This window comes from Scyliorhinus torazame, chromosome 17 (genome assembly GCF_047496885.1).
Source record: "Scyliorhinus torazame isolate Kashiwa2021f chromosome 17, sScyTor2.1, whole genome shotgun sequence".
NCBI classification, from domain to species: Eukaryota; Metazoa; Chordata; class Chondrichthyes; order Carcharhiniformes; family Scyliorhinidae; genus Scyliorhinus; species Scyliorhinus torazame.
This window is the reverse complement of record NC_092723.1, coordinates 129,586,919-129,599,877: the sequence shown is the minus strand read 5'-3', so window position 1 is coordinate 129,599,877 and position 12,959 is coordinate 129,586,919. Positions and strand designations below refer to the sequence as shown.

General features: G+C 52.8%; 1 protein-coding gene across 1 annotated transcript in view; it reads left to right on the top strand.

Annotated features, from left to right (window-relative positions):
• Positions 1 to 2,584, top strand: part of micall2a (mical-like 2a) — a 165,238-nt gene extending 162,654 nt beyond the window's left edge. Inside the window, exons 14-15 of the mRNA XM_072481020.1 lie at positions 6 to 52; positions 330 to 2,584. Of these exons, the coding sequence (XP_072337121.1) occupies positions 6 to 52; positions 330 to 427 (145 nt within the window). The 3' untranslated portion in view covers positions 428 to 2,584. The remainder of the gene's footprint in view (positions 1 to 5; positions 53 to 329) is intronic.
• The last annotated feature ends 10,375 nt before the right edge of the window (positions 2,585 to 12,959 follow it).

Genomic DNA, 12,959 nt, shown 5'->3' with positions numbered 1-12,959 from the left:
TACAGGGAAATGGAAGAAGATCAGATTATGGCAGCCATGATTAGCAGGATGGGTAAGGAATAAAATTTTTTTCATGAAACTTGTGTTTTTTTAATATGAAAAGTACTAAGTTTCAGTACTCTTTCTCCTTACTATTTCTTGCCCTCTTTTCACACACATCTCTTCTTCCCCGACTTCCTTCCCATCCCTCCCTCCTACTTTAATTTTTTCCTTCTCCTTGCTTCTTGAAACCCCTTTGGTTTTTCCATCCCCTTTTCTCTTTCACCGTCTCCTCTCCCTCCGCCATTTTCCTCCGCCTCGCTCCCCTCTGCCTCTTCCCTCTTTGACAGACGTCGGCAAGGAGACAGAACCGGACTTGAAGAAGAAAAGCAAATTTCGACTCAAGTTCCTGAAAGGATTTGGCGGCAAACCAAAGGGAAAGGAATAGTGCGTTGGCGTCTTCAGAAAGTACCATGTACCCGTGACTCATTTCTCAGTGCCAAGCTACTATTGACTGAAGCTGCTACTGTCGCAAGGCCAGCTGTAATCAAAAGTAACTCTCTGAAATGCCTGTGTGGCATTAGCCTTGCTCTCTGAATGAAAGAAACTCTTTGTTCTGGGCCTGTGTGGCAGGATATTTTCCTGTTGCTATGGAACTCTGTGGCACGAAAGAGCATGGAAAGAAAACCAACTCCTCTGCTGATTAGCTTCGTAAGACTTCAAAACACCCCAAGACATAGATTTTGGGTCATAGATTTTGCCTGTTCAAAGAGATGTGGTGAGGTTATTCAATGATACCTCAACAATTTGCGTTTATATAGCGCCCCGCGGCATTGTAAACTTTTCCACAGTACTACACAGGGACGTTATCAGATACAAACTGACACCGAGGCACGTGAGGAGATGCGAGGCCAAGCGATCGAAACATTGGTCAGAGTGGTCGGCTTTAAGGAAGAGAGAGGGATGGAGATGTTTAGGGAGTGAATTCCAGAACTTAGAGCCTGTGCTGCTGAGGGCAGCACTGCCCAAGTTGGAGCAAAGGAAGTCCAGAATGTGTACACCAGCTGGGATGTGTTCCCGCTGAAGCAGACCCATGTTAATGTTCAGACCGCCTTAATATTCTGTCTCTATCTAAAGAGATGGCAAGGGACGCCCAAGAACACTAAGTTTCTAAGAATGAAAGGATAAGAGCTCAGTAATGTAACTAAATGAGTGGGATCCATGTTTCCTCAGTTGACACCGTACGCCCAATGTTTTCTCCCACTTGCTCTACTCCAAATCGCCTGTAGTATGTACTCTCACCTGTCAAGTGGACAGACTTGAGATGTACTCCATGACCTCTGACTTTGGCAGTCTATAATTGCCAACTAAGTGTAGCCATCCTTTTAAACCACTACTTGAGACAATGGGACATGAGTTCCCCATATTAGCAGTTTTGCACATATCGCCTTGGTACGAATTTGTCAGGGATCACATGAATGGCTCTGACGATATCTTCAGGTGCCTGTATGGAATAAAGGAGGGACTTTGGATCCAATTGATAAATTATTTCGGATTCTGTGTTTCCTAATGTGGTGGAATTTCATTGATTCTGTTCAGATTTTCTTTTGCATCTTAAACCTCCCGTTGCATCATTTCCGGGACCATTTCTTCGCGTTGTGCTGCACTGTGAGACTGGTTCCGGCAAGTAAGAAAGATTACATTGTGCCTTTCACAACCTATGGTCAATGAAGAACGTTTTTGAAGTTTAGTCATCTTTGTAATGTAGGAATCACAGCAAGTTCCCACAAACAACAATGAAATAAATGATCCAGATAATCTGTTTTGGTGATGTTGTTTGAGGGATAGCTATTGGCCAGGACACTGGGGAGAAATCCCTGACTCTGTCTTTTGAAGTAGTGCTCCGTGATCTTTTACATCCACTTAAGAAGATAGAGCGGATAGCTGTTTAACATCTGAGCGGAAGGATCGCAGCTCTGACGGTGCTTCACTTGAGCATGATTAGACACAAATTTGACACTGTTGAAAAGAACGAGATATTAGGACAGGGTAGCCACAAGCTTTGTCAAAAAGGTAGGTTGCAAGCAACATCAGGGAGGCAGAAAGCTTTTGCGAGGGAATTCCAAAGCTCAGAGCCTGGATGTCTGGAGTGCCAGTGACTGGGTAAAGGAAGTGGGGATGCACAAGAGGCTTAAGATGGAGAAACACAGAATTCAGAAGGTTGGAGGAAGGTACAGAGATAGGGAGGGGCGAGACTGGAAGGATTTGGACTGGCTCAACCGCCCCAATTGCTGACCCCTCTGCCGTGACTAAGAGTTAGGTATATGTGGAGGGTGGCGGGGCAGGGGGAGCTGTGGAATGGAGTGAGTGGGGGGGGGGGTGAAGTTATTGGTGACAGAGCAAATGTAAAAGGCTGGATCATCTATCCCATTGGCCCAGATTATCCTTGAGGCCTGGCCTACGTTTTGGTCGATGCTTAGTACATACCTCGTGATGGGTAAGAACACCAAAGCAGTGAGGCACTGGCATGTTAAATATAGACTTCATTATTGGAAAATGTTTTCATGAATGTATTCTACTGGAAATAAAGATAATTTCAAATCTGTGACACGACTTCCATTTTTAAAAGATTCTTTTATAACATTTTTTCCTATGTCCGGATATTGTTTAAAATGAATAGATTTATTTTTTAACTGTGATTCTGTTACTATCACTGACGCATGGGCTATTTCTGTTCAATTATATTTACACTTGAGGCCAGCCCAAATTCCAGGCTAGGTCTCCAAGTTCACAAATATGTGACATTTCCGAGGAGTCTAGCCCCATGCTTACAAATACTGCATCATTCTTTCCTCCCAATCTTTCCAACTGCATTTCACTGAACCAAAATTAACAGCAACTTTTGTTTACATGCCTCTGAGCCAACTTGGAGTTCCAGGACGTGAATCTATTTGTGAGTTCGGCTTCAGTCTGTCTTCTGTCTTGTCAGATATTCTGTTAAAACAAATTCTCTAGGATTGTATTTCAGGCACATTGTGGGATTTCGGTGAGATGGCTAAACTATTTCAGAAGGACATCGTGAGCCAGGAACACACACAAGTCCTGAAGGAACCCAAACTATATACTTATCAAGAACAGCAAATAAAATTCCAGTCAGACTGTGTCAGAAGCAGCTTTTGACTTAAAAGGTCAACTTTCTGAATTATGGCGTCAACAGTAAGAATTTGTGTAAGAAAGGGACAAACTTGCTCTCAAGTTCTTCCATGCCCTAGATCTGAACTCACGGGCTGTATTTTAAGAGATCGGGACAGGGGGGAAAGAGGCGGGGGAGGAAGAGGTGGGGGTTGTGGGCTGAGGCAGGGGTTGCAGGAAGGGGGGGGGGTTTGCAGGAAGAGACTGGGGTTGCGGGAAGAGGCAGGGCTGGGGAAGGGACGGGCAGGGGGGGGAAACAAGCGGGCAGGGGGAAACCAGAGGCTGGCAGGAGAAACAAGAGGCAGCTGGAGGAAATGAGGCGGGCGGGGGGGGGGGGGGAAACAAGGCAGGTGGGGGGGAAACAATAGGCGGGTTGGGGGGTAATGCGTTAGGAGTGTGTCCAGTTTTTGCTCGGGGGCCGCCTTTGCTCAGGGCAGCCGAAACAAATGAGGGTCAGACTCCAACCCCTCAGAAAGGCTGAATTACTGCCCTCAGAGCTTCTAGCCGATCTGATTGACTAACAGCGGTCAAAGTCCCAGAAGCATCAGATACCCGCTGACGGAAATGCAGGGATGTCAGTTAAGTACCTTTTGTGACTTCATGACATTCCAAAGCACTTTACAGCCCAATGAAGCCCAATGAGGTAAATATGTTTAAATAATGTTGGTTATGGGATAAATATTGACCAGGACACCAGGCGACATATTCCATTCTTCTTCAGGATAGTTCTGTGGAATCTCTTACATCTAATCGGAGAAAGGCAGACTCGGTATAGATCTTATGTGAGTAAGACAGAAGCTCCCATCGTGCAGCACTCTCTCAGTACTGAACTTCACTGGATTAAACGTCCAGCCTCTCGAGAGGGCCTCAAACCCACAACCTTGTGATTCAGAGGCAAGAGTGCGATCGATTCAGCCAGAGCTGACACTAAAAGTGCTCATATTAATCCTTCAGAAATCTAAATGTTGCCGCTCCGTAAGAAACATTGAGTGTTCAAACTGCACTATCCAAGGATTGCTGTCAGTTAGGATTGACAGTCTGATTCTACCTTCCTCAAACTGTTTGGATGCTGCCGTTATTGTTGGCAACTTGGGTTAGACATTCTCCTGTAGGTTTTAATCAAATAACCACCCCAGCACCATTTTTAAAAAATGACTAATAAACCAAAGTGCAGAGAGAAGATAAAAAGACAGACAATATATTTTAAAATCTTTTTTTAAAAACGAATTTAGAGTACCCAATTATTTTTTTCCCCAATTAAGGGGCAATTTAGTGTGGCCAATCCACCTACCCTGCACATCTTTGGGTTGTGGGGGTGAGACCCTCGCAGACATGGGGAAAATGTGAAACTCCACACGGACAGTGACCCAGGGCCGGGATCAAACCCGGGTGCTCGGGACAGACGATATTTTAATGTCTCTGTGGTTATTCTTGCAGTAATGTCCCAGAGATTATTTTTATTTCCTGACCCCACCAGGACAAACTTGAGGGTTGGCAACCCTACTGATGCACTATCAATTACCACAAAGACGAGAGTAGTGGAACAATCGAGGCTTTATTGAGCAAGGTGTTGTGCCTCCTGGAGCTGGAACCAGAATGGCTGCAGCACCGGCGAGCACACACATTTATACACTGCCTAGTGGGCGGAGCCAGCAGGCAGGGATTTACCCATGTACCTCCAATATACGGGCAATGCCGTAATACATGTAATACACTACTAGTGGTGACTACCACATTCACCCCCTGTTTAAAAAAAAAAAGAGTCCGGCGGCGGGGGGGGGGGGGGGGGGGGGGGTTGGGGGTGGAAAATATTACAAGTTCAGTCTGTCGGGGGGCCTTGACCCTTCTCTGCGATAGCCTCAGTCCTAGTGGTGATGTGGGAGCCGACTTGGTCACCTGAGACTCTGGGAGCGTGTTGTCCTCGTCTTCGTCACCCCTGAGTGGAACCAGTGGGAGGACGGATCCTGCTGGGATGGGGGCTGCGGTGAGGTTCGCTGGAGGGAGGGTGAGTGGCACGGGGGTGAAAGAGGCAACCGGGGGGGCGGCAGTGTCAGGTCGGGGGTGGGGATCCAGTGGGTGCCAAGTCCTGGAGGGAGACTGTGTCTTGGCTCCTGTCGGGGTGTGCCACGTAGGCGTACTGCGGGTTAGCATGTAAGTGGTGGACTTTTTCGACCAAGGGGTCCGACTTATGGGTCCGCACATGATTCCGAAGGAGGATGGGTCAGGGAACCGTCAGCCATGTTGGGAGCGAGACACCGGAGGTGGACTTCCTGGGGAAGGCAAACACACGTTTGTGAAGGGTCTCGGCAGTCGCAGTGTAGAGGAGTGATTGGATGGAGTGGAGCGTGTCCTGCCAGCGGGAGACCAGGAGATTTTTAGACCGCAGGGCCAGCAGGACCGCCCCGTTCTCCCTCTCCACCTGCCCGTTTCCCCGGGGGTTGTAGCTGGTAGTCCTGCTCGAGGCAATGCCCTTGCTGAGCAGGAACTGACGCAGCTCATCGCTCATAAAAGAGGTTCCTCGATCGCTGAGGTTCCTCGATCGCTGTGGATGTAGGTGGGGAAACCGAACAGAGTGAAAACGCTGTGCAGGGCTTTAATTACCGTGGCAGAAGTCATGTCGGGGCATGGGATGGCAAAAGGGAACCGGGAGTTGCTCATCAATCACGTTCAGAATGTACGTGTTGCAGTCTGTGGAGAGGAGGGGCCATTTGAAGTCCATGCTGAGGGGTTCAAAAGGGCGGGAGGCCTTCACCAGGTGCGCTCAATCTGGCCGGTAGAAATGTGACTTGCACTCTGCGCAGACTTGGCAGTCTCTGGTTACGGTCCTGACCTCCTCGATGGAGTAGGGCAGGTTGCGGGCCTTGATGAAATGGAAGAACCGGGTGACCCCCGGGTGGCAGAGGTCATAGTGGAGAGCCCAGAGTCAGTCCACTTGTGCGCTGGCATGTGTACCGCGGGATAGGGCATCGGGGGCTCGATGAGCTTCCCCGGGCCTTACAAAATCTCGTAATTATAGGTGGAGAGCTCGATCCTCCACCTCAAAATCTTGTCATTTTTGATCTTGCCCCGCTGTGTATTATTGAACATGAAGGCAACCGACTGTTGGTCAGTGAGGAGCGTGAATCACCTGGCGGCCAGGTAATGCCTCCAATGTCGCACAGCTTCGACAATGGCTTGGGCCTCCTTTTCGACAGAGGAGTGCCGAATTTCGGAGGCATGGAGGGTGCGGGAAAAGAAGGCCACGGGCCTGCCCGCCTGGTTGAGGATGGCGGCCAGAGCTATGTCCGATGCATCGCTCTCCACCTGGAAGGGGAGGGACTTGTCGATTGCGTGCATCGTGGCCTTGGCGATGTCTGCCTTGATGTGGTTGAAGGCCTGGCGGGTCTCGGCCGCCAGGGCGAAAACTGTGGATTGAATGAGTGTGCGGGCTGTGGTAGTCGGTATTAGGGGTATTGCGGTACCCTGAATAATGCTGTAAGACCATTGGTGTGGGAGGTACCTGAGACTGCTATTTTCATTGGTGAAGCCTGCCGGCTGGTTCCGCCCAGTAAGGCGGAGTATAGGAGCCTGTGTGTCTTCAGCAGCTGCATTCTGTACCTGCGCTGCTGGGGGAAACATCTAGTGCAATAAAGCCTTCAATTGTCTCCAATCTCGTCTCAAGAGTTATTGATTGAGCATCAATTTATTGCACTAGGTTTTAAAGAATGTAGCTCCGAATCAAGCCGGAGTGTCTGCAACTCAGCCCCCACGCGGCTAACTCAGCGGCACCCTTCAAACACTGGCTGGCGTGCTTCAAAGGGTACCTCAGGACCGCCACGACTGAACCTACGGAGGACCAGAAACTGCACGTCCTCTACTCGAGGGTGAGCCCAGAGTTCTACACCCTCATCGAGGATGCAGACGATTTTGAGGCTGCAATTACCCTGCTGAAAGGACACTGTAAACCAGGTCTACACCCGACATCTGCTGGCGACAAAGCGACAAATCCCCGGGGAATCGCTGGAGGAGTTCTACCGTGCGCTCCTGGTGTTAGGGAGGAACTGTGACTGCCAGCAAGTTTCGGCGAGCGGCCACACAGAACTTTTGATCCGGGACGCTTTTGTTGCAGGTATGCTGTCCTCCCAAATCCGCCAGCGATTGCTGGAGAAAGAGACACTAGACCTCAAGGAGGCACAGGCTTTTGCTAGCTCCCTGGATGTGGCCACCTGAAACATCCGCGCTTACGTCTTTGACCGTGCGGCAGCCCCTTGGGCAGCGTGGGACCCCCCCACGGCCGACTCCGATGCATCCCCCATCCCCCCACAAGCTTGTGCTGCGACACTGCCAGACAACCCCGGGAGGGCCATGCTGCTATTTTTGCGGGCAAGCCAAGCACCCCCAGCATCACTGCCTGGCCCGCTCATCCATCTGCAAAGGGTGCGGCAAAAAGGGCCATTTCATGGCAGTATGCCAGGCCCGGGTAGTCGTCGCGGGCAAACCGGGACTGCCACCACAACCCTCCTTCTCCGCCGCCATCTTCCTTCTCCAGGGCCACGTGCGGCCTCCGGGCGCCACCATCTTGTACACCTCCAGCCATGTGCGACCAGTGGGCGCCGCCATCTTGGCTGGACTCTCAGGACCCCGACTCGGATGACCAAACACCGCCCGAGGAAAACATCCAAATTTTGCCACAACTTGCCTCGGTGACCCTGGACCAGTCTCGGCCCCGAACACTCTCGACTGCGACGTCGACCGCGCTCATCAACAGGTATAAAACATCCTGCCTGATTGACTCCGGGACCACAGAGAGCTTCGTACACCCCAATACGGTAAGGCGCTTTCTCTTCCTATTCACCCAGTCAACCAAAAAATCTCCCTGGCCTCCGGGTCTCACTCGGTAGAGATCAAAGAGTTCTGCATAGCGAACCTCACGGTCCAGGGAAGGGAGTTTAAAAATTACTGGCTCTACGTCCTTCCTCACCTCTGCACTGCCATGCTCCTAGGGTTAGACTTCCAATGTAACCTCCAGAGCTTAACTTTTAAATTCGGCGGCCCTATACCCCCCCTTACTGTCTGCAACCTCGCGACCCTCAAAGTCGATCCGTCTTCCCTGTTTGCGAACCTCACCCCGGATTGCAAACCCGTCGCCACCAGGAGCAGACGGTACAGTTCCCCGGACCGGATCTTCATTAGTTCGGAAGTCCAGCGGTTACTGAAGGAAGGTGTTATCGAGCAACAGCCCCTGGAGAGCTCAAGTAGTGGTTGTAAAGACTGGGGAGAAGCATAGGATGGTCATCGCTTATAGTCAGACCATCAACAGGTATACGTAGCTCGATGCGTACCCTCTCCCCCGCATATCTGATCTGGTCAATCAGATTGCACAATACAAGGTCTTTTCCACGGTGGATCTAAAAATCCGCCTACCACCAGCTCCCCATCCGCCCTAGCAACCGCAAATACACTGCATTCGAAGCAGATGGGCGGCTCTACCACTTCCTAAGGGTTCCCTTTGGTGTCACAAATGGAATCTCGGTCTTCCAACGGGAGATGGACCGAATGGTTGACCGGTACGATTTGCGGTCACGTTTCCGTACCTCGATAATGTCACCATCTGCGGCCACGACCAGCAGGACCACGACACCAACCTCCGAAAATTCCTCCATACCGCAAAAATCCTTAATCTAACATATAACAAGGACAAATGCGTGTTCAGCACCGACCACCTAGCCATCCTTGGTTACGTAGTGCGTGATGGAGTCATAGGCTAGATCCCAAACGCATGCACGCCCTCATGGAGTTCCCCCTCCCCCACTGCTCCAAGGCCCTGAAATGCTGCCTGGGATTTTTTTCGTATTATGCCCAGTGGGTCCCCAACTATGCGGACAAGGCCCGCCCACTAAGCCAATCCTCAGGCTTCCCCTTGTTGTTAGAGGCCCGCCAGGCCTTCAGCCGCATCAAAGCGGACATCGCAAAGGCCACGATGCACGCAATCGATGGGTCCCTTCCCTTCCAAGTCGAGAGCGACGCGTCTGATGTAGCCGTGGCGGCTACCCTCAACCAAGCGGGCAGACCCGTGGCCTTCTTCTCCCGCACCCTCCATGCGTCAGAAATCTGCCATTCCTCAGTTGAAAAGGAGGCCCAGGCCATAGTAGAAGCTGTGTGGCACTGGAGGCATTACCTGGCCAGCAGGAGATTCACTCTCCTCACTGACCAATGGTCAGTTGCTTTCATGTTCGATAATGCACAGCGGGGCAAGATAAAGAACGATAAGATCTTACGGTGGAGGATCGAGCTCTCCACCTACAACTATGAGATCTTGTATCGTCCGGGGAAACTAAACAAGCCTCCTGATACCCTATCCCGTGGCACATGTGCCAACGCACAAATGGACCGCCTCCGGGCCCTCCAAGAGGACCTCTGCCACCCGGCAGAGCAGTATTCCATTTCGTTAAGACCCAAAACCTGCCCTACTCCAACAAGGAGGTCAGGGCCGCCACCGGGAATTGCCAAATCTGCGCGGAGTGCAAACCGCTCTTCTACAGGCCAGAGAAAGCGCACCTGATAAAGGCTTCCCATCCCTTTGAACGTCTCAGTATGGACTTCAAAGGGCCCCTCCCCTCCACCGACTGCAACACGTACTTCCTGAACGTGATTGACGAGTACTTCCGGTTCCCATTCGCCATCCCCTGTCCTGACATGACCGCACCGTCATAAAAGCCCTCCACAGTATCTTCACGCTGTTTGGTTTCCCCGCCTACATACACAGCGATAGGGGGTCCTCCTTCATGAGCGACGAACTGCGTCAATTCCTGCTCAGCAAGGGCATTGCCTCGAGCAGGATGACCAGTTACAATCCCCGGGGAAATGGGCAGGTGGAGAGGGAGAATGGAACGGTCTGGAAGACCGTCCTACTGACCCTACGGCCCAGGAGTCTCCCAGTCTCCCGCTGGCAGGAGGTCCTCCCGGATGCTCTCCACTCCATCCGATCACTACTGTGTACCACGACCAACCAAACCCCTCACGAACGTCTCCTTGTCTTCCCTAGGAAGTCCTCCTCCGGGACCTCGCTCCCAACCTGGCTGGCAACTCCCGGACCCATCCTGCTCCGCAAACACGTGCAGACGCACAAGTCGGACCCATTGGTCGCGAGGGTCCACCTCCTGCACGCTAACCCTCAATACGCCTACGTGGCGTACCCCGACGGCCGACAGGATACGGTCTCCCTACGGGACCTGGCGCCCGCTGGATCTCCACCCACACCTCCACTACCGACCCCATCCTCCCTCCCACCGGCGCACCCCACAGCCGCCCCCTTCCCAGGTGGATCGGTCCTTCCACTGGTCCCATCTAGGGGTGATAAAGATACCGAAGAAACCAAAGCCACACTCCCGGAGCCACGGATGCCCGAGCCGGCGCCTGCATCACTGCCGAAGCTACGACGATCGCAGAGGATGACCAGGGCCCCCGATCGACTAATTGCTTCACTCTGACTGTAAATAATTACTGTAAATAGTTGCGACATGTAACGAGGCAAAACACTGTGCTAATGTATACCGTGTACCACCATAACCTACACCTCTACCACTGTATAACGCAAGACCACCACCCCCGCCGGACTCTTTTTTTTAAACAGGGGTGAATGTGGTAGTCGGTATTAGGGGTATTACGGTACCCTGAATAATGCTGTAAGACCATTGGTGTGGGAGGTACCTGAGACTGCTACTTCATTGGTGAAGCCTGCCTGCTGGTTCCGCGCAGTAAGGCGGAGTATAAGAGCCCGTGTCTCCTCAGCAGCTGCATTCTGTACCTCCGCTGCTGGCGGAAACATCTAGTGCAACAAAGCCTTCAATTGTCTCCAATCTCATCTCAGGAGTTATTGATCGAGCATCACGGGCCTTGTCCGCATAATTAGGGACCCACTGAGCGGAATAGGAGAAAATTCCCAGGCATCGTTTCAGGACCTTGGGGCAGTGGGGGAGAGGGAGTTCCAGGAGGGGGCGCATGCGGTCGGGGTCGGGCCCTAGGACTCCATTTTCCACGACATAGCCAAGGATGGCTAAGCGATTGGTGTGGAACACGCATTTCTCCTTATTGTATGTGAGATTAAGGAGTTTAGCAGTCTGGAGGAATTTTTGGATGTTCGCGTCGTGGTCCTGCTGATCGTAGCTGCAGATGGTGACGTTGTCTAGGTAAAGGAAAGTGGCCTGCAGTCTGTACTGGTCAACTATTCGGTCCATCTCTCGCTGGACGATCGAGACCCCATTAGTGACGCCGAAGGGAACCCGAAGGAAGTGATAGTGGCGGCCATCTGCTTCGAACGCAGTGTATTAGCGGTCCTCCGGGCGGATGGGGAGCTGGTGGTAGGCGGACTTCAAGTCCACTGTGGAAAAGACTTGATACTGTGCAATCTGATTGACCATGTCAGATATGCGGGGGAGGGGGTACGCATCGGGCTGCGTGTACCGATTGATGGTCTGACTGCAGTCGATGACCATCCTGTGCTTCTCCCCAGTCTTCACGACCACCACTTGAGCTCTCCAGGGGCTGTTGCTGGCCTCAATGACCCTTTCCCGCAGAAGCCTTTGGACCCCCGACCTGATGAAGGTCCTGTGCTGGGCACTGTACCGTCTGCTCCTGGTGCCGACGGGTTTGCTATCCGGGGTGAGGTTCGCAAACAGGGAAGGTGGGTCGACCTTAAGGGTTGTGAGGCCGCAGACGGTGAGGGGGGGGGGGGAGTGGTCGGCCGAATTTTAAAGTTAGGCTTTGGGAATGGCACTAGAAGTCCAGGCCGAGTAACAGGGCAGCGCAGAGGTGGGGGAGAACGTAGAGCCGGAAGTTGCTGAACTCCAGCTCTTGGACGGTGAGGGTCGCGATGCAGTACCCCCGGATTTCCACAGAATAGGATCCGGAGGCCAGGGAGACTTTCTGGGTGATGGGGTGTACCGCGAGGGAGCAGCGCCTTACCGTAGTGGGGTGGATGAAGCTCTCTGTGCTCCCGGAGTAAAAAAGGCAGGTCGTCTCGTGCCCATCGATCTTCACCGTGGTCGTCGCGGTCGTGAGGTTGCGGGGCCGGGACTGATTCAGGGTGATAGAGGCGACCTACGGCAGATGCTGGGAGGTCCCGGGCTGGTCAGCGGTGGCGGAGGTAGCGGCGGGCGAAGAACAGCCGGACGAGCAGGGGTCCTGAGACGCCGTCCAAAATGGCGGCGAAGATGGCGGCGCCCACGAGGCGCACATGGCGGATGGCATCAAAGATGACGGCACCCACGGGCCTCACGTGGCTTGTGATGAGGAAGATGGCGGCGCCCACCAGCCGCACGTGGCTTGCGGAGGGGACAATGGCGGCGCCCCTGGGTCGCACGTGGGGGGTGTAGCAACGCCGGGCCTGGAAACAGCGGCGACCGAACGATCCTGGCAAACAGAAGCAAAGTGTCCTTTCTTCCCACACCCGTTGCAGGTCACGCTCCGCGCCGGGCAGCGCTGCCTGGGGTGTTTGTTTTGCCCGCAAAAATAACACTTGGGCCCCCCAGAGTTGGCTGGCTGCCGCGCGGCGCAGGCTTGCGGTGAGCTGGAGTCGGCAGCTGGTGGGGCCCACGTTGCCCACGAGGGTGCAGCGAGGTCGGGGGCATAGGACTGAACGTCACGGGAGGCCACTTCTAACGAGTTAGTGAGCTGCCTAGTTCCCGCAAGATCGAGCTTACCCCCTTCCAGTACGTGGCGGACGTACGCAGACCTCATGCCTGTGACGTAAGCGTCTCTAATTAAAGGTTCGGTGTGCTGGACTGCCGAAACTGCCTGGCAGTCACAGT